The sequence below is a fragment of the Falco rusticolus genome, chromosome 7, assembly GCF_015220075.1.
Source record: "Falco rusticolus isolate bFalRus1 chromosome 7, bFalRus1.pri, whole genome shotgun sequence".
NCBI classification, from domain to species: domain Eukaryota; kingdom Metazoa; phylum Chordata; class Aves; order Falconiformes; family Falconidae; genus Falco; species Falco rusticolus.
Window position 1 is genome coordinate 43713076 of NC_051193.1, and position 22147 is coordinate 43735222.

Here is a 22147-nt window from a genome sequence, read left to right on the forward strand (position 1 = left end):
TGTGCGTGGCTTCATGTACATGCAGAACTGAGGTGTGTTGGGATTATCATATTCCATTGACTGAAATTTCTTCCCTTGTCCTGACTTTAGATTATTTTACTCAACAGTTGTGGATAAGTGTTTATGTGAGTCTGTCATTTTTAATACAGATGGCAAAAGGCCAAGTGACCAGTTAGGGAAAAGCTGACAAAATGTTATGCAGCATCTTTCTATGAGTTAACTTTTCTCTCTGTTTCTTTCTCCCATTCCTTTGGATTCATTCTCCTAGGAGCTGCTGTCTAAATGGGTCCAGTCATGCCTCCCAGTAAGAAGCCAGAGGGCTCAGGAATTAGCGTTCCCAGCGGATTGAGCCAACGTTACCAAGACAGCGATCTATCAAAGGCGCTTCATGATGACGAGGACCTAGATTTCTCTTTGCCTGCCATCAGATTAGATAAAGGGGCCATGGAAGATGAAGAATTAACTAATTTGAACTGGTTACACGAGAGCAAGAACTTGCTGAAAAGCTTTGGGGACTCGGTGTTAAGGAGCGTGAGCCCTGTTCAGGACATTGGTGATGACACGCCGCCATCTCCTGCCCACTCTGACATGCCCTACGATGCCAAGCAGAACCCCAACTGCAAACCTCCTTATTCCTTTAGCTGCCTCATATTTATGGCCATTGAGGACTCGCCAACCAAAAGACTGCCTGTAAAGGATATATACAACTGGATCTTGGAACACTTTCCGTATTTTGCAAACGCGCCCACTGGATGGAAAAATTCTGTGAGACATAATCTATCCTTGAATAAGTGTTTTAAGAAAGTGGACAAAGACAGAAGTCAGGTAAGTTTGGAACTATGGAAACCTATCTGGCTCTGAAAATACTCACTTGCTAAGCCCAAAACATGTCTGTGAACAGTGAAATGCAGAATATGCAATGCTGTCTCTGCTAATGTAGCTCATTAAATTCAGAGAGCCAACATTTCTTCAGCATGGTTCATTCTGATTTTATTAAATTCATTGTCTAGACATCTGTAAGAAAGTACTCGGGGTGTGTGTGTGTTTTTTCTTTTCCCCCCAGCTGGTGTCTTCATACATAGTGGTTAAATATTGTTTTTAGTTATCATGCTGTGGTAATGGTTTCCAGCTATACTAGATGAATGTAATCATGTTATAAATAGGCTGCTTGCTGTTCTTGGCTTATACAAATGTATAGTGAAAGGGTATGCCTTATGTAACAGTCCAATGCTTTTTCTCTGGTCTGTGTTGTAATCTGAAAAAAACCTTTTTTTCTCTTAAACAAACAGAAGTAGTTCTGACTTCTGGTGATGAAGCTTCATTGCTAGAGAATCTCTTCAAAGAGAGGAGATAGGTCTGGCATCGCCATTCAATGAAATTTCAGTCGTTCTCTCCCTTGGCTCGTATAGCTTCTGTGACTGGTGTGGTGGCAGAAGCCTGGGGAGCACGTTCTTGCTTTTGGATCTCTGTCGTTGTCGCCTGGTTTCATTGCTGAATTCTCAACAGCTTCTGCAGGAAGGGGCTGTGTGCAAGGGAATGGGGAAGCGAGCTGAGTGGTGGAGGCACTCCTTTGCATAGCCTTCTACTATGTCAATCTGCCTGGGAGTGGGTATCAGTTTCCAAAGGAGACAGTCTCAAGAAGCGGTGGGCTGGATGAATCTTTGGCTAAGTACGAGTCTACTGATAAAAATATCAACTTGCAGTTTAATTTCACAGGCCTTCTCACAGGTTAGTGAAATAAATAGTGGGTAAAATCACATCACCGAGTGCCAGTCTCTAAAATTGGCCAGAGATCAGGAAGCAGACATTTTCTCCTGGCAGAAACAATAGATGCACACACTTCTGTATTTCAGTGAAGTAAATCCTGTGGTTGTCTTGTAACTGGTTACCCTGAAACTAGACTTCTGTTGGTGGTGCTGTTCTCCCTATTTTGTGTGTGATTTAACTTTAAATACCGTGGAGTAGGAGCTCAAGTAACTCTAGAGGTAGTCATACATGACCCTAAACTAGCAACTTTTCATTTTAGATTGCTTAACTTTCTTTAGTCTGGAGCTTTCCTTTTTCAAATGACTGATGCCTTTTATCTTTTTTTTTTTCTTTTTCTTTTCTCTTTTCTTGCTTTTTCCCCCCAAATGTTATTCCCTAGAATCCACTGTCCACATATAGCTGATCAAACGGTATGTTGGTATTTTTATACGTTAATTACTGTGGAAGATTGTGTGTGAGATTAAAAAACCCGTTCCTGAGCTGGATCTTGTTTTGTGTAAACCAGAGTCTTCAATTCTTGTTTGGAAGTGAGACTATAGCAACAAATGGCACATCAGACTTCATGATACTCTCCCAGACCATAAGAAACCTTCACACAAAACACTTAAAGAAACCCAAAATACTGTAACCAGCAAGGCATGTGTTCAGCATTGCCATTTGTGTTTAGTTCTATCCCTCTTCCTCTGTTTACATGTTGACTATTTAGATTACAGTTTCCTTCCTGTGAGGACCTTGTCTTCATGTCTATCTGTCAAATATCCGGCAGTCTGCTGAGCTCGTATGAACAATACCACGACGTGCTGCTTCTCCACAGGGAAGTGGCGGAGCACAATGCATGACTAGTCACCTACGTCTTGAATTCGTGATTAGAGCCATGGTTACATAGCTAGACAGCAAGGTGTTGTGGGAGGCCTTGCCTGTATGAATAACGAGGTGGGGTTTTATTCATTCCTGGAAAATCTCAGGTTATGAGAAAGCCTCTCCAGGAGATGGAAGAAATTCTAGTAACTGCAGGTAGCCAGCATTAAGGTGAATGAGATGAGAATATCAAACATAAAATGCACCAAGGCAGGCCATTTAAATCCCCTGCTGGGTTTTTCTCGTGTCCTGGCCAAAGGACGTGGCAGACAGAGTCCCGAGTGCAGAATTGGCGCTTGGTCAGAGTTGCTGAATCAGGTGCTTGACAGCTAATTGTAGACTTGGAAAGCTGTAAATGTCAACTGCTGGCTTTGAAAATACCTTCATGTGTGTGCACACACACACTTGGGGTTGACTCGAGTACCTAGCAGCTAGCATCTCTGCTGTTCATAAGGAATGTGGCCATCTGAAGGGTTTTCTGTCTGGAGGACTTTGCTCTGTAAGGAATCATTTCATGCCACTTCTTCCCCCTTGCAGCCAGATTCTGCAAATTGCAGGTTTGGGGTCTGCCTGTCTTGCTGTTCTTAAGTGGAAAAAAAAAATAGTAGCATTTAGCAAATGGCATGTTATAAAATGCTAACAAGATAGGTTCTGAAACATGTACAGTATGGGGGGGAAGGAGTTGATCAGTGCTGGGAATTGCAGGCATTTGCCGTTGATGTGCATTGACACGTGAAAAGCTAGAAGCTTTTTCTCTCATAGTTGTGCTTTCCAGTGTTTTTGTAGCCTTTCAGTTACCGTTTTTCTAAAAAAAGTTCTGCTGAACACTTGATTCTTTTCAGAATTCCCTCTGCATAGTAATTTTCTCAATCTTGGGTTCCACTAATTTATATTCTGGGGTTAAATATGTATTTAATAGTATGTAGCTTTTTCTGCCTGCATATGAACGCTTGCATTTCCTGATGTGAGATCCTTGTAACAGAAGGGGGAAAAGAAGGAAAAAAAAAAAAAAAAAAAAAAGACTTAAAGGGCTGTGTGTCTTTAGTTTCTGACTTGCCCTGTCCTGGTGCTTTTAGGTCTGTTGTGGAACGCCAGGAAAATACATTTTTCTCCTCAGATTTGTTTATGCACTGCTGCTATTCCACTTCAGCTGCAGTGCCATCAGGCTTACCTGGCAATCTGACAGTGACTGTTCATGTAACTTTGCGATGGGGCTGAGACCCGGGATTGAGACAGAGAGCCAGGCTGAGACCCTGGATTGAGACAGAGAGCCAGGCTGAAGAGGGAAAACGCTGAGCCCTTGATTGTACAAACCTCTTTGCATTGAGCTCAGCAGTTTAATAATAGTTGGTTAGAGTATGAAGTGTCACGTGATGAGGAGTAGATGAGGAGTTCCCTGCCTTTGTTTATACTGCCAGACCTGTGAATTCAGTCATCCACATTAATCCTATTGTGAATGTACAGATCTAAATGTCCTCTAGTGTGTGTCCCATTTAGTACAGCCAGTTAGCCCATGACTTCCCTGACTTCCCTACCATCTGGTCCTTGGCTATAGAGAGGAATTTTTCTTGTATATGTGTCTCCATAGCAACGAGTTTGCAGTTGATATGGAAAGTAAGCAGTTGCCCTAGCAACGGAGTTACTGATGTGGCAGCTTCTCTGCTTGCAGGGAAAGGGCTAAGCTAGTTCAGACCCATTATGTAGGTTTGCTGTAATTATAGCTGCGCCCACTAGTGCTGCTCTAGCTAAGGGTCTGTTGAAAATTTTTGTGACAAGCCCCAATTTTTTTCCCCCTTGAAGATTTGTTTCAGTTGTGTAGGGATTCCTGCTTTGAACAGAGGTTGGTAAGATACATGATATGTCTGTGCCTTTTAGGAATGCAAACTTTCTCGATCATTATTATCAAATGAGTGGATGAGGGGAAAGGATGTTTGACATCATGGACTTCTCTGCAATTTTTTTTCTCTCAGTGGGCAGCCCACGGTTATAGAAGCTGGGGCTCTTGTCCCATGCTCCTTTCTGCTGCTCTGCTGTCTTTTCCCCGGTCTGTGCTTCTTTGGGCATCCATCATATCAAGAGGATTCCTCTTTGTGTCTGCTCTGCGTTGTCTGAGATGGGGAGACACACACATGCTCCTGGCTGTGTGCATGCTGAAGAAACTCATGTGTCTCAAACATTTGTTTGGCACTTGTGCTAAGAGACGTCTTAATAAAAATGTAATGAGGGTAAAGGATATGTTTATGGTGATGGGAGAAGAAAATTCTCCTCCCTTGATGTGGAAGTTATTCTTAGAAGTACATGGTCCATAACTGGGTCATGGAGAGCCAGCCAGGCTCCTCCTCTGTCTGGAGCAGGCTCCGAGATCTGAGGACTCCTGAGTGGTCCTTGGGTTCTGTGAGAGCTGACATCCAACTTGTCCTAGTCCAACACACTGCCTCTGGTAACGCTCTGCCAGGGCACCTGATAAGAGCCATGGGGGGACCCTTTGGGCACAGGAGAGTTTTCAGGACTCCCTCCTGCCAACGTCTTTCCTCTGATGTGATAATGTCTGGGCATTTGACAGGTAAAACCCTGCAGAAAGATAAGTACTAGTTGGAGTGAGAGGAAAAGGAGCCTGCTTGTTCTTGCTTAGAATCTCCAAATCCAGTCTGCATCTATACACAAAAACAAGGGACCAGGGGCCCTGTCCTCCCTCTTTTAATGGTGCTATTCAAGAAGACCTCCCGGGAAAGGTCAGTGGCAGCCTGGGGATAGAAATTACCCACTCTGGTTTTGATGTTATCACCTAGACTGACCCAAATAACACAAGCATCAGAATTTCACTGTGTTCATAACATCTGGTGGAGCTAAAGTGTAAAATAATAATAATAATAATAAAAAATCCCAAAACTCCTCAGATTCATGTTAAAGACTTCAGATGATGTTGACTCCATTAGTGCACTAATGTCTTAAATAAGCTGGTCCAACTTAATTTGCCAAATTATTAAAAGGAGATGTGTTTTTAAGCTGGAATTCATGTAGTTTAGCTTGAAATCCATTTTCTTGTACTCCAGTCTGTCATACTAGAGCTCTGTAGTATCAGAAATCTTCTCATCAAATCGGTATGTAGAGGAATGAGGGTCATCTCATTCCAGAGCAATCATAAAAGTCTTTAGAACCATACTGTAAAATGTGGTTTCCAGGTACCAGACAATTTATGGAAAGGTTTTCTTGAACCGTTTTAGTTTTACTTTTGAAGTGAAAACCCAAGAAATTATACAGAATATTAAAATAATAGATTTTGTAAAGCTGAGCATGGAAATAACACGCTTCCATTCCCCTGGCTTGTAGCTGGTGACTTTACATTAGAGCTTACTCTTTGCAGTGGAGTCTGCCTGTATTAACAGGTTTTGAGCTGTCCAAAGCATTAATCAGTTCTTTTTCAAGTAATGAGGAAGAGCTGGCAATATCTGACAATAACCTTATATGTTGAAGGTATTTACATTATCTTGCTCTTGGTTAAGGTAGCCCGTGGGCAGGTGGCCTGCTGGGTAGCTGTGGTGACTTATCAGAGGGGGTTGGTTAAATAAAATGGATAACTGTTGGTGTCTGTGCTAACCCACAGCAAAGATGGTACTGCATTAAGCAGCATTGAATAACCCAGACAGGAAAGTCAGGAGTGAGCTGCTCTTTCATTGGGCTTGGGCTCTGGTAGGGTTGATGAGTCTGTTTTTCAGCTGTGATCAGAACTCAGAACTGTTGCTCCTGGATGTTTGCTCCAGCACCATCTTGGTGTGAGAATTTTTTGTGTTTCTGTGACAAACCATGGATCTGTTTGGAGATCTGATCTGGCTGGATTTTTCTCTCTCTCTCTTTTTTTTTTTTTTTTTAAATTCTTGAGTTGCTCTTCAGCTTAATTCCCTGATTCAGGTCACAGTGTAGTCCAACAAACAGTTGTACTGACACACAGGGAGTAGATCATGGGGAGGCTGGGGAATATCTCTGGTTGGGATTGTAAGGAGGCAAGTCATTCCTGACAGGAGAAAGGCCTGATAGAGGCTGGCAGCTGCAGGGAGAGGTGGTACATGATGGCTTGGTGTGGTAACGGATGTGGTCCCTACCACAAGTTAAAGGCTAGGGTGAAATGAGAAAAAAAAATTAAATACAATGGCAGGCTTTCTTCTGCTGGAGATGTTTCTTTCAGTTTTCCCCTAGGAGCAGGACTGTGCTATTTGTTGTTCCAGTGGCCTGTGTTAGTGGCTCTTCGTGGTGTTTTACAGCTGATTTAAAATGATCAAAATCTGAGCTGCCATCACCGGGCATAGTCCCTGCCCAACCTGGCTGCCTGTTCCTTTCCTGGGGGATTGAACTGATCTGGAGCTGTACTGCCAGCCCCTCTTTAGCTCATACTGGCATGTGTGTCACCGTGCAGTGAGTGGGCTGAGAACTATTTGTGTTAATTTTAATTTGGGTTATTTTTCAGTGGGCTAATTTAGTTGGATTCATTTTCATCTCCCTGCTTAACTCATGGTTACTGTGGTCAGAGAACCACTAGTGTCGGCACAGGCTGCGGGCTCAACTCCATTTAATCTTGCATGAAACCATGCCCATGGCTTTCAGGCATCTCAGAGCTGACCCAGCGTCAGCAGGAGAAGATGAGGAAGGGTTGAGGCAGGGAATGCTCTTGACTTTGAGAGCACAGACTGTGCTTAAATCACTGGGGCTGATTGTATGTTCAGTCAGATACACGTTTGGTGCTGGATTGGGCCCATACAACACGAGTGAAATGGTCCTAAGAAAACTGCACATGGGTGTGTATGTTTTCTCATTTTCTCAAGGTTTGTTTCTTTCTGTTGCCTAAAAGTCTTAATATTGGCAGAGGTGGCCGTGAGTGGAACTGTGCTGTGGATCCTCTGAAAAGCTATTATGGAAGAGGGAAGGTTGTCCATAAAATCAATTGTCAGGCTTTTTGATGCTGCTGTCTTTACATCCTCATCACCACCTAGGTTTTATCCTAATTGTCAGAGTTAATGAACTACTGTTGTCACTGCCAGCAAAGGAAGCACAGATCCTGGGGCTGTGCTCTGGTTTGAGCACAGGAGGTCTTGCTGATGACAGGGCTGGCGTACGTATATGCACAGGAGCGCTTCACATGTCCATCAACAAACTCTGGCTCATGAGGGATCGCTGTGAAACTCCTGTGGCGGTAGGCAGGACGTGCCCCTGAGCACCAGGCCCGCGATGGTGGCTGCACTACCGCTAATTGTAGCTGAACGTCAGCAATAAACTGGGCTTGCTGGTCTGGCTGAGTGTGTGCTTTTCTCTCTTGCACTTCAGTTCTTCAGCAAAACATCAAAGAATTACTTTTAAATACAAAATACATGTCCCTTAGACTTCCTCCTTCCTTTCCTGAAAGGAAAGGGAAGTGTTTTACGTTGGCTGAAAGAGCACAGCAAATTGTGCTGTGTGGCTTCTTTTCCTAGGTGAAGACCTCATGAAAAAGCATTAAAAGACCTGATTGTAATGGAGCAGTTGAAAATAATTGAGGAGTTGAAAATACTCTTCCAGCAGCCTGAAGTAGCCTTTGAGTTGCTGGAGAGGCTTCCTTTACTTGCTCTGGTTTCAGGCAGGTGCTGCATTCCCCTCACTGAAACTTTGGCTCATTCCTACAGCAGTTCTGTGTTTCTGGTAAAGTCATTCGGCTGGCTGGCCTGGTGGGGTCTGAGAAGCAGTCTCCAGGCTGCTCATACCTGTGCCTTCTGTGTTATTTTCAGCTAATTGCTGTTACCTTCATCATAAATCTAGTCAAAACAAATGAATGGCCTGGGGTAACACAAGCTGGAATCCTTATGAAAAAGGGACTCAGTGTGACCTTTTTTAATTTTGTTTGTTGGTATTTCTATGTTGGTCCGTGGTGGCTTAGTGTATAGAAGTAACTGACTTCTGTCATTTCAAGACTGAACAGAAGATCATTGCTAGATGAGGTGGTGGTGCAAGCACCCTGTGTAGCTATAACAAAGCAATACGTTATGATGCAGTTAGCCTTGCGAACACAGAATTGCTTAAAAAAATTGCCATGTGGCTACCTCTGCTTAAGTTTTGCTCACTGTGCATCTAGGGAGAAAGACTGTGTTGCATGCTTATGTATTTTTTAAGCTAGTAAAGATTTGTCTCTAAGTATTTGCTGTTATCTTTTGATTAATAATCTGGTTGTTTGAACCAGTATAAGTCAAGTCTCCTGTCTTCTAGGTAAAGGAAGATACTGAAGAAAGTTTAATGGGATGGGTATGAATCTTGTTGGTTTTCTGGTACTCTTGGTTTAAGTCTTATTAAGTAGTTTAGAAACAATGAGGTTTTGGTGTCTTCAGTAGTAGCAACTGGTTTGTTATGAGTCAGTATGTAAGATTTGGTCTTAAGGCAAAAATGTTTAATTTTGCTTCCTAATGTCTGTCATTTGATCTAATTCCTGGTTAATTTCAGTCCCTCTCCCAACCATCCTCCACCTGCTCTGGTGTCTTTTAGAGCTGGCCAAAAGCAGGGTACCCGCTCAGCTCCAGAGCCAGAAAATTATTACTGGTGGTCTGAGGAAGAGAGGAGGTGCCAAAATTAATTGTCTGGAAGTGCTTAATTGACAAGCAGCAGAGAAATGCAGGCAGTTGGTTCAGGTGCACTTATGAGTCCCTGTCTTCAGCTTGCACTCTGATGTCTTTAAAGGCAAAACGGATTCTGTACATCTGCTTGAATGCTCTTAACAGTCTTGTATCTTAGTTTTTCTGGCTTAATTCCTATGTGTGTTTTCTCCGGTTTGGAAGAATTCAGACACAGAACTAATAATGTGTGTTTCTTTAATGGAGGCAAGGGCAGCTCTTTTGAAGGAGCAGAGATATTGCTGTTGGACAGTGGCCCTGTGGATGGCTGCTGGGACACTTGCCATTCAGTAGAGTCTGGCTGGCCTGGGACTAGCCAGCCTCATAGATGAGGGCAAGGAGCACTCTCCTCAGCTGTGCTACTTTTAGCAAGAGCTTCCTGAAGTGTTTTCCCTTTGAGCGTAATTAGTGTCTGGGACTGAAGTTCACAGCAATTCTCACCTTTAATTACACAAGCCAGTGCAGAATGCTTCAGCTCTGCTGTGCCGTCGAGTCTGTGATTCCTCTTAGCCTGCCTTCAGATCTTAACTGGTGAAGCAGCTGGAGCTGCTGAAATACCCAGTAGTTGAGACACTGCACCCACACCATGCTCATCATTGCTGCTGTGTCTGGTCATTTAGTGCAGATTATTGCAGTGGCAATAAAACTGTGGTTATCTTTTCTGGAGATTAAGCACACTTATAACAGTCTGGATGCTGACAAGATTTACCTACTTGCTGGTAACTCAACTGGCTTCTAAAAAGTCCTAAATTTCTTGTAGCTTTAAGTGGTGTCAGACTCATCAGTGCTAAAGGTCATGTAAGATAAGCAACAGTAGGGAAGAACAAGGGGAGTGACCTTGCTACTTTGGCATAATTATTTTTTTTTCCTCCTGATGTTTTGGTAGGTCACTATTGGCCCTTCTGTAACTGGAATGTTACTTGTTTTCTTCTGTTCTCCCACCAGTTTGGACTCTTGACTTCAGAGGAGCTGCTTTTGGTTTACTCCTGAGTAAACAGCAGCAGAATTGGGACTGAGGGCTGTGGAAAGTACCAGCTGTGGCCATAAATGATGCGTCTGGACCTTACTCAGTTATCCATAGTAGTAATTTTGGAGACAGTACATTTCAATTCGTTAGTTATGTTTTCCAAATTCCATTCTGGGTGTTATGGAAATTTGTGTTGGGAACTAACGTAGGAATTTGTGGGAGGACTCGTTCTGAAGATCTTAATGTGAGGGGTTTTCCTTGCTACAGTAGAGAAGAAACCAAATTGCTGCCTTTAGCCGGTGACTTAAGATACCAAAACACTATCTATGGCATGCTGAATTGCTGTATTTCATTGCAGCAGTGAACGGTAGCAATTTTCTCTAGCAGAGTACTATCAGGATTTTGAAATGCCGGTGTAACTTGCTGAAAGATGACTGTTGGTAAGCAGAGGAATGAATGGGCTCCTGTATTGGGGAAGTTTCGATGGCATGGAAAAGTGTCGATGTCAGTATGCGGAGCAGAAACTTACTGATGGGATTTTGCATAAGAGAATCTAGTTGAATGCTGAATTCACACTCATTCAAGCTACGAGCAGAAAATCAGGCTCTGTTCCAGAGCTGTACTTATGAGATCCCATGGCTGCCTGCTGTAGGAGGGTACTCACTGAGATGAAGCAACTATTGTAAATGTTTTTCTTGAGTTTACAGTTGGAAAAAAGGATGCCTACAGTGCAAGTTGCAGGGGCTGCCTGGGTTAATACAAGGTCAAGGTTAGGTACTGGGATAGCTTATCTCTTTCATTTACATACTTTTATCTCCTTTCCTCACCCCGTAGGGTGGAGAGTGGGAACACACCTCTCCTTAGGTTATGTGTGTTCTGGTAAAAATAGGGAAATCGTTCATGAGGTGTTCTGATTTTAGATTTGGGGGAAGGGGGTAAACATCGCTGTTAAGTGGTACAGACCGTAATAAATATAGTGGTTTTGCAGTTAGATCTGTTTTCTTCAAATTGCTGGGGAGAACTAAATAGTTCTTGCATAGTTTATCTTTAGGAATAAAGTCCTAGCCATGTAGAAAAAGCTGTATTTGCAAGATTCTCCTCAGTACCACTGTCTTGCAGTTGCTGTCTGTGTGCAGCCTCTTCTAGCCTTCGGATGACACAGAAGCACTGCACTTCCAGAGATCCTCACTGCTCCTGGGAGCACTTCAAAGGATTTTGGAGAGGAATGTTTGATGGCTTTAAGAACTGCATGCTGCCAGCTCAATGGAGCTACAATTACACTTAGACTTTGAGAGAAAATGGTACAGAGCTCCTGGGTCAAAAGGCATTTAGTTCTGCAGGAATCCCCTTCAGAGATTATTTGTAAATTTAACTGGAAGTAATGATATGATTCTTACATAATTCCACCCTTCCTGAAGTACTTTAGGACTAAGGAGCTGTAGATGAATAGTGTAAGAAAGACACTGGTTTGTCCACATAGCTAAGGTAGGAAGCAATGCATGGTGTGCATGGGAAGTAAAGGTTTCCAGTCTTCAGTTAGAAGATGGGAAGCTGGAGAGTCAGGATGTGGCCAAGATGACAGACTCAGACAAATGGTGGCGTTTTCAGTGTTGCATGGTTTGTTTTGAAGCAGTCAGCTGAACTTGTGCAGTATGTTTTTTCCTGTTTTGGCAGTTAATGTAACGCATTTATTGTTCCATAATTGCCTTGTTGCACTAATTTACTTGGGTTTTCTCTGTTTTGCTCTCCTGCTCTGCAGGTGAATGTTTTCCCCCCTCAGTGCTCAGGGTTAAGTATGCAAACCTTGCTGTTGTAAGAGAGGGCAGATTTGTTTTTTACAATTTTATATCAAGTTCTGATACTTTCTAGACTTCTGGCTGCATGGCAGAGAATGAGGAAAGAAGCTGTCATAGAGACAAATTGCACAGAAGACTCAGTACAGTGCTAGCTTCCAGCTGTTGAGACAAATGGGATTTTATTGTTAAGGCTGTACCTCCCTTTCTGCTTAAATTCATTTATTTTTCTATCTATCTGTAGATATGTGTGTATATACAAATATATTTTATATATATAAAAAGTCTTACATAATCATATTGTTTTTCAGATCATCCAAACACTTTTAAGGTGAAATGGGAGGAAAGGATAGTATGGATTTGGGTCGTCAAACAGAGCTTTCTATCTACTTGCATCTCTGTACTAGGGAAACATGATGCTGTCACAGTGGTCCATCTCTGCAAGATTTCCTTGAGACAGACATGTTCTGTTGCCACAGCTGGTTACCAATTAGTCTAAACAATCACTCCAAATTAAGAGTCTAACTAACCTGAACAGTCTCTCTTGCTTTTTCCAGAACAAACCAGCACTTGAAATTTAATAAAACACCTTGACTTTGACTAATTTTTTTGTTCTTTTGTGTTTTGCTAAAACACCTGTAAGTATGACTTAACTGCCTTTTGGGCAACTCTGCTTTTGTTCAGCAGAATGAAGTTCCTTGTTCTTGGCTTAGCAAGTCCGCTTTGATGTGTCATTTGCTATTGGCTTTTAGAGCTGAATAATTTTGAATTTGGAAAAGCAGAAATGTAATTACGACCCTTTCCATTAAGAGGCAAGCTTTTCTGTCAATCTTGTTTGAGAATAAATACAAAATATTCATTTAGAAAGCTTTGATTTTAATTTGTAGCATTGAAATTGTAGGAAAGATCTTGCTTTTTCTCATCCTGTTTTTCTGCTGACTAGGAAAAAAATAGGAAAATTTCCCCATCCCCCTCCTTCCCCCCAGCTAAAATACTTGCATTATTTTAGTTTCAAAGTAAACATGCTTATGATCTAACCACTTTTGCTAATTACCATCTGCTCCTTCACCAGTACTCAAGTCCCACTCACCCTCCAGTGTCTAGTGTGCCAAAAATGCATTTGGCTAGGCTTGAGCTGACGGGACAAGAGTCCGTGTCTTAATTATGGCAGAATTATCCACTTGTGTGCCACATCAACTTTGATTTATTTCCCTTGCAATTTATAAAACAGGGTTCACAAACTTGTTGGATTTGCACTCTGAATCTTTAATTTAGACAGGCATTAAAAGGGGAAGAATTTACTTCATCGGTAAGCTTTTGGGTTTTTTTTTCTTGTTTTGACTATCTGTCGATTCCTGTTGTTTGGCATCAGGTTAAACAATAAAATGGTTCCAGAGCTGGTTTAAATGGCTTTTCAATCCATGCCATGTGTAGCCTCTGCCTTCTTGCACTGTGTACAGAGACTTGCTTTTGTTTGGAAAGGGAGAGATAACTGCCCAAATAAATTCTCTGTGTTTGTGCTGTGTGGCTTTTAAGTTAGACCAAGTAATGTTAGCATGTGGAGGGTGTGTAATAATATGAATAGATGTGATGAGGATGTTGGGGGGGGGGGGCTATACAGAGATTTGGGCCTTAGAAGTTATGAAGGTGGCTTAAAAATCATGTTGTCATTTAAATTAATGGGGGAGGGGTGTGTGTGTGCCTTATTTTAGAGCCTTTAAGAACTTTTCCAGGCTCTTTTACAGAAGTGAAGACAGCTGGAAACGTTTTGGTTTGTGTTGCCCCCCTGCCCCAAGTCGTGGTTTTGCACCATCTCATGACTTTCTAATAGAAACGCCTAGAATCCCAACATGCTAAAAATGCTATGAATTGGCAATTTTAAGGCCAGATTCTGGAACTTAAGATAAAGCTGGAAGTTGTAACATCTTTTGGTGGTGGTGTGTTTAGTATTGCCCCTGAGAGTCTTTTGCAAGGAATACACAGCGGTTACAGAAATCCTCTTCTGTACAGTGCAGATGTCAGCATTTGTGGTCACTGGGTGTGACTATGAATAGAAAAAGGACCCTTTGGAGAAGGCCAGCCCTTTTCCACGGGCTGGTACTTTGGAGCTGGTATATCTGGCTTCCTTTTGTGGGGCAAGCAGTGGTGGATTTTCACACCACCAGCACGCTCAAGGGCTGATTACTGTTTTTCAGCAGGGTTCTGCATTATACAGCTCTGCTGTCAAAAGTTTTTTGTCATCAGTAGGATGAATGGAGTCAATTATAAGGTGCCCTTCCCTTTTTGCTCAGCCTTTGAGTAGGGCCTTCAGCACTTTGGACCTCATTTTCTAGCTACACATTTTTTTTTTCTGTAAGGGAGTTTGTATGTTATTTTTGGTTGCTTTTCACATTCAGGTGTTCATTTCTGACTGCTGTTTTTGTTGGTTTTCTCCTCTTAGTTATCTTCCTATTTGTATCATCTAGAAATGGAATCGTTCCTAAACATGTCAGAGCAACATGTGGCAGGGGCAAGTGCTTTAAAATATTATTGCACTGTGCTGAAAGTGCATTTGCATTTTGGAAAAGAAAAAAATAGCAACTTTTTGAAGCAAGATTTTCATTTATAAACCATCTGCCAAATACGAAGGCTTCCTGTGTGAAACCGATAGAGAAAAAGATCACAGGAGACCTGGAGCAGTGACTCAGGTCCCAGCAGGCCTGTTTGCATGACACCTGTGCCATCAAAATAGCCTTACTTTGGCATCCTTAAATGAGATTTTCTTTCCTTTAGATGGTAGATCTGTTCAAAGGCATATTTGATCATGAATAATTTGGAAGAAAACAATTTTCTGTCCTTCTGAAAATATCATTAATTTCCTTCTTGTTACTTCTGAACTCTTCACAACATCAACCTCTGATGTTGAGCAAGTTGTCTGTTTTCATTGCTGTGGTCTGCTCAGAAACTGTTTCTCCATTTCCTTCCACTTCAGGCATGCTAAGTCAGACAAATTCATACACTGATGTTTAATCACTGAGTACTAATCACCCTTGTGCAATATTGATCACCAGCCTTTTTGTATATGATAATCAGAATGAGTAATAGCTTGCTAGTAAATACTGAGGAGTGGGAGGGTGAAGATGGTGAGTTAGCCCAGTGTAGAAGTTGATATAGCTTTTCTAATTTCCAGAGGTTTCTAAACTCCATCAGACGGTGTTGTCTTCTCTTTTCCACTCACCTGCTCCAAACTGTTTTTCTTTGTGTTCTCATGTTTAAGCCAAGCCGTAATCCTTCCTTTCTGTGGACAGTTTGTCTTTCTACAAGTGTCCCTGTCCCTATTCTCAAGGGTGCTGGCACTGCTGAGATTGTCCATGATCTCACTGAGGGTGTCTGTGGTCTCGTTTTCCCAAGGAGCCTGTCATTCCTCCTCCTCCCAGCACACTCGAAGCATGAGCAGGCTTCCCGTGCAGCCCTGTTTCATGGGGGCTGCCTGTGAACTTCGCACTTGAAAATGACTGCTTGTGAGATAATTCAGTTAAAAAGAAGCCGGGGAAAACCCAAGTAGGCAGGGCTGCAGTGTGTGGGTTGAAGGCTTCCCCCCTGCTTCCTCCCACTCTTTCCTTACCGAGTGAAAGACCCGGTCTGTGCCTGAACTTGCTATTCTGAATAACGTCCTCTCCACACACAGCGACTGATGCTCACATCCTGTTTGCTACCAGCTTAGCTGAAAGAGCACCCTGAAGAGTGACATTTCTATTTCTGTGGGGTTTGTTTCGGTGAGCTTGCAGGCTGGCGCTCTGCTGCTGCCTCTGTCACGTGCCTTTTGATTCTCTTCTGTGAATTTGAGGAAACCTGCTTTTCCTTTTCTTTTTGTATGAAATAGCAAAATCACTGTGGGATTTGGAATCACATCTGGAAAAATGAGGTGGACTTTTAAACAGAGGAAGAATCTGTATTGAGTCAGAATCCTTAAGTATTTAGACTTTGATTAATGCTCTGCTAATGCAGAACTAGTCTGCCTGGGAAACAACATGAATAAACCTGTAAATCCTATTCTTGCCAAGCTGTAGGTTTTGATCAGGGACTTGCTAGCTTCCTTGGAAAAAATCAAGATTTGAATATTCATTTTCTGTAAATCCATGTACACCAGTGAGTGTGTTTTTTTTTCTCTAATGTAATCACTTTGCCATGTTTAATAAACTATCTGCACACTTTCAAATCTGTTTTACTGGTGAAGGTGCTCAGGGAAGCTGAAATGCAGTATTAATGATCCACTCTAAAATATACTTGAGTGGCTCATGCTGCAGAAGTTCCTCATGCCAAGCTTTGTTGTATCTGCTGCTTTTAGTGTTTTGCCAGTTGCAGCCCGTGCAGCCATGCTTGTAAGTACAGACACCTAAAAAACCCAAGGCAACAAAACCTTGTAATTGTCAAATCTATTTTTGAGTTGCTGTGTGGAGAAAAGTAGCGAAGGAAGTCTTCTTACAGTTTTAATGAATCTTACTGTGAATAAGTCTGAAGGCTAAGCAAGTTCATCTTCTTTTACAAACCTCTGTTTCTATAGCAGAAAGTAAAAATAGGAGGAAATGCAAGCACATCTGAATTAATTGTTCCCATAGTGAAAAGGTCCCGTATTGTTCCTTTTAACTTACTCCACCTTGAGGATGACTTGGATGAGACCTGGCAACATCTCTTGCTTTTTCCCCCTTCTTCCACTGCATCCTTCTGCTGAGAAGGACAATTCCTCACCTACTTCTCCCTCCGCAATTTTTGTGGTAGAATGCTCATCCCCTGGGGCTGGGTCCAGGCTCCCCAGCACAGTGGGGACTGGTGCCATACACCTGCACGGAGGGGGCAAGGGGGACTGCACTTTCTGCCTGTGTGGCCAGGGTGGAAGGACATGCTGTGCTCAACCCACATGCGACAGTGTCTCCTGTTTGTGCTTGTAGTGGCATCATAGCCCTGGCTGTCTCCTGCTGCTGGTGGTCTGGGCCATCTCACTGGCTGGAGCAGGAAGAGCCTTTGTGTACTTCTGCGCAGGAGGGCTGCAGGGCAGCTGCCAGAGCAGACCGAAGTTACAGCTAGGTTTGGGAGAGGGTGCTTTTTAGAGACCTGCAATGTGGTAGTCGGTGGAGGCAGGCAGGTGGCTTAGCAGCCTGCTCCCTGACTCTGCCTGGGTATGCAATCCCCTTGCACTCTTGAGATTAGAGCCTCCCCACTCTGGAAGGCTTTGGTGCAACTGAGGGGTGTTTCTGCCTCTCCTGGGAAGGCTTTTGTGGCTGACTGTCCAGAAGACATGGGAAGAGGTTAGTATCGAAGGTGGTGATGGTCCTTCTCTGCATCTAGGCCTGGCGGGGGCTTGCTGCTCCGTGTTTGGGTCTGTGTAGGTCCCTGGTGTGGCTATCAGGTGGGATTTCTTGCATGTTTTGTATTACAGTAAAAACAAGATGTCAGATCCCACCAGGTGAGGAAAGCTGTGTCCTTCAGACACTGCTGTTTTAGTCCCACCAGGATGCCCAGTGTCTAAGAAGGAGCATGCTTACCGGAGCAGCTGGGTTTTGACCTCCCTGCAGGAGGGTGGTGTGCTACTGGAGCTAAACTGGTCTTACCCTGGTTCACCTTCATTGTAGAGCCATTGATCTTACTGACTAATTTAAGAGGCATTGAGTCTTGTGACAGTATCTGGTGTTTGGGAGGAAGTAGGGTTGGTGTAGGCAGCCTGCAAAAGTGCCAAGTCGTGGGGAAGTCCCAGGCTTTTCACAGTCCTGAGTTTTGGGCTTGTGACATTTGGGCTGTTCAGGCTCCTGAAACCAGGCTCTGCCCTGGCGGGTTTGTGTTTATTTGAGGCGTGTGAGCGAGGTGAAGGCTTCAAATGCAGTCAAGAAGTTGCCTCATTTTAGAGCGTGTTTGCAGCAGGGCGGGGGCGTTTTGTTTTGCTTTGCTTTCTGGGATTTCATTCAGCTGTGGGAAAGAGGAGAGGGAAGGAGAAATGGTAGTAAAAAAATGAGTATTCTGAACTTAGTGTAGAAACGGGATGCAAGCAGAGTGTGTATGTAAGTGGCAGAAGTAATTTGTGTGTTGATAGATGTGCAGTAACACTGAGGCCTCTTGCAGGACAATAGTTTTTTCTTCAGCGCATGCTTGCTGCAGGTGACAGGGATCTGTTGAGGCTGCTGAGCAGGGCTCAGGATGGAGCACAGCTTTGTTTCCCTAGAAGCTCAGGGACGCTTGGAAACCCCACATCCAGCCACCCTCTCAAACCATTTATCAAAGTGCCTGTTTTTCCCTCTGAATTCATTGTGCAAACTGATATTAAATACTAAGCAAGGAAAAACCCTACATTAAGTAAACAGTTATGGGGTAAATGGTGCAAATCCATTAGCTTTTGTCAGGTCTTCCTTATTTCTATTTTTATTTGTCACTGCTAATGGATTTAGTGCAAACTGCTCCCTCCCACCTGTCTCTACTAGCTGTTAACCCCTTCTCCTGGAAATTCACTCACTGGCTTATTTCATCATTAATGTACTGTTAGACAAAAAATGGCCTGCAAACCTTTAGCACAGATGCAGGTGTTGAATGTTTTTTTTAATACCTGCTGTGTGAAGGGTTGTGGTTTAAAATTGTTGCTAGGTTTTCATATACAACATAACTATGTATTTGTAAGAAAAGGCATTCCAGTTGTATAATCTAGGTAATGTGAGGAGTATCAGATGACCAGCAGGTATTTAAATGAGTGTTGCTCTGACGTGAAATTAGCAAGTGCCACTGAATGGGCAGTTGGTCTGGAGTCTGAGGGATTTTTTTTTTTCCTTTTTTCTTTTGCCTTTGATTTTATAGGTGACCTTGAACACTTAACTTCTTTTTTTATTCTTTTGTTTCTGTGTCTCCCCAATTTTCTTTTCAACAGAGTAGGGGTAATTACACTTTCCATGTATATACAGAAATTCTGTAGACTGAAACAGCATTATTAATGCTACTTGCTACCTGATCTCCCTCAAGTATGCCATGTGACAGCCCGTCATGCTGACAGGCTTGTCTTCTGGGCTGTCCTGTCTTCCCACAGCCTAGTCTCCCTGTGTCTGTTTGATCTTGTACTTGTTCATCTCTAACAGTGTCACAGCCTGTCTTCTTCAGTGCCTGGACTTTGCCTAGCCTGGGGAGGCTTTGGGGAGTGTCTGGCGTTGCTAGGTGCTAGCATGACATAACATACTACTACTTTATATAGGAGCCAGGCATTGTTTAATGTTTACTGTTTAATGACACAGCTTTCTTCAGTTGCTTGCAGGATTTCCATGTGGCAGCCTAATAGCTTTATAGGGTGGTTTGCATATAAACTCAAGGAGATATTTTACAGGCTAAATATGATTCTTGGAATTGGGTGTCATAATGCAACACCTCCTGAGCCTGTTGGAGGAATCATTTTATAGAATCAGTGGGAAGCTAATGTGGTGCGACAGATCCACTGCCCGCTGTTGGCAGGAATGTTGTGTGAGCTTACCTGTTCTAATGGACACACTGGTGCTGGTGTGCTGGAGGAGCCGTAGACCAGCAGTGCCTGTGGTGTTATCTGGCAGTGGGTCACTATGGTGGAAACAATGACAGAGAATTGTTCTAGACGTGGTGTTGAAGTGCCCATTGTGGGATCAGGAGCCTGCACTCTGGAGACATGCCTTGGGTTGGTAGTCTTTGGCAGCATCTCAGACTTGTTGGATGTCTAAGTCATGCACTAGGAAGACATTTCTGACTTCTCTGTACTCGTGAGGGGGAGTACTGGGGTAAAAATTTGCTTAAAAGCCCACAAATGCCTTCATTTGTCTTAAAACCTGAATGTAGCTACTCCTAGTCCTGTCTCGCAGCCATTGCTGTGGGATGTTACCCGCTGTTTCTTTGTGGTACTTGTGGCAGGTGGACAAGGCCATAGGACCTGTGCCTGTGGCTCTACTTGTAGGGCACTCTGTGGAGGTTTGTGTGTGGGCCAGCCACTAAAGGCACCGTTGAAGGGAGCGGGGCCCTTCGCTCTGATAGCACATACAAGTCCAAAGGTAAAAAGAAAACTTACAGTAATGTGTCTTGTATTGGTGAGACGTGAACACCTTTAACACTGGAAGGCCACTGGACAGTGTGCATTTTGGTAGCCCTTTCTTGTGTTGCAGAATCTTGCACTGCATCTTGCCTGTGAAGTAGTTTTGTAGGATTGTTTTGTTGGGATTTTTGACTGTGGAATACCACAGCCTTTCCTTTTATCCAGCTGTTAGTTCACGGTGCTGGTCTGGCCTTTTTATTCCTGTAGCATTGTTTATTTGCATGCTTGGCTTCTCACTTGGTTTGTGGGTTTTTTGTTTTGTTTGTTTTTGTTTATTGTTTATTTCATTTTGAGGCTAAGTTGTCCTTTTCCACTATAATCATGCTTCTCGTTCTCGGTGAAGTTGCTTACCTACCCAACCTCTCCAGTCAGAAAGGCAGTGCCCATTTTGTAACTGGAAGGGCGTAAGAAGCATTGGAGATGGTTAATGCCCCTGCACCACTTGGGGCAGAATCAAGGCCACTTTTCTAAAGGCAAGCCAGGGGTTTAAAAGGTTGATGGCTGTGTTGGTGTCTGGGGTAGCTCATTGAAGAAGTGAGCTAAAATACTGAGAGATGTGCATGAAAGCAGAGGCTTGGACTTGTGAGATTTGAACTAATGGATGTTTTTACTTGGAGCAAAATAAGACTTAAAAAGCCCCAACCTTTTGTTTCCTTGAGAAAAGCCAGTGATTTCTTGATGCAACTGGTTTACGTGCATTGAACATTATACTCCAGCAAACCTTCCCAGCAAATCATTAATTTCATGCATTAAATGAGCGTATATTTATGGCCATGTAACTGTGTTTTAGCTAGTCAGAGCTCTTTTTCAGCTTTGTGCTTGAGCAGAGCTGTGACTGCTAGTTTACTGGAAAAAAGAGTTGAAAACATGTGGGAGAAGTGGGTGTGAGGTTTTGTTATGCTGCGTGCAAATGCTACTTTAGTTTTCTCTTGGTGTTAAGCTGTCACATAACATTGCCAAATTTTCCTTGGAAGTGCAGGGGAAGTTCCTCACTCTTTTGAGTTCATTGGTAAGGGGGATTTTGTGTGAAGGTTTCTGAAACATAAAGCTCACCATACAGTTGTTACTGTCATTAAAATTGCTGTTAAGGTCTATAGTGCAGTTCTTTAGAACTGGCCATATAGAATTTCCCTGGTCTGTGCTAGAAACATTGGAAGAGAATAAAGGAAATCTACCCTTAAACTGCATGAATAGTTATTTGTAATTTTTTTGTGAGATTACAGTAGATCTAAGGAATGTGTTTTGTAATAATAGCAGCCATTGGCAGTGGCTTTGTTTTTCTTTCTTTAAGAATTCCTTAGTAGTTGTATTTCTTTCTTTTATTTTTTTTTAAACCAGCTGACCTTAGATCATTCAAATGGTTTGTTTGTGTCTTTCTGTGAATTACTTCATTCCCTTAAGAAGAGTAACTAGAGAACCCACCAGCCTCATCTGCATGCAAAGTACATGGCTGTTAAACAGGATGAGGCTTTCCTATTATCTGTGACCACTCATAAAAACTATTTCAGAACTGGAGAACCAATGTAGGTGAGCAGAGCAAGCAACATTATGTCTGTCTTGATAAACTGAAATACTGATGAGTAAAGATAACCAACAGTTTTAAACAAACCAACAGACAAACTTTGGCATCTTAATCTTAAAACTTCCACAGTGTTTGCCAGCTGAATAGTTTAAAAATTGTTATGTAGTATCTTTCCCCAGTTTTGATACTAAGATGCTAATTCTGTGTCATGTAAATTACAGCTCTGAGTTGGTCCTATTTTAGCAGTGATGCCTTTCACAGCATGGTCAGGGTTGGGAGGGACCTCTGGAGGTCATTTAATCCAACCCCTCACCTAGAGGAACTCAGTACTAAGGTGAGGGATGGGTGGCTCAACTGAAAAAGTAAAACACACTTTCTGGCATCACTGTCTGCAAGTGAAGAGCACAGAACATGCCTTTGAGTAGTGTTCCTGGTTGCACACTTTCTCTTCAGATATTGAAAAACCTTTCTGCCCGTGCTGTTGCAGTGCTGGTTGCATCACTGATTGCAGTAGACTTGCATTTTTTTAGTCTCAGTGAGTTTTGTAATTGT

General features: G+C 42.8%; 1 protein-coding gene across 11 annotated transcripts in view; it reads left to right on the plus strand.

Moving 5' to 3' along the window:
* FOXN3 (forkhead box N3) overlaps positions 1-22147 on the plus strand; it is a 211903-nt gene that overhangs the window by 76309 nt on the left and 113447 nt on the right. For all 11 annotated transcript variants that reach the window (XM_037394595.1, XM_037394594.1, XM_037394593.1 and 8 more), the window contains one exon: positions 269-825. In XM_037394595.1, the coding sequence (XP_037250492.1) occupies positions 283-825 (543 nt within the window). In that variant the 5' untranslated portion in view covers positions 269-282. The remainder of the gene's footprint in view (positions 1-268; positions 826-22147) is intronic.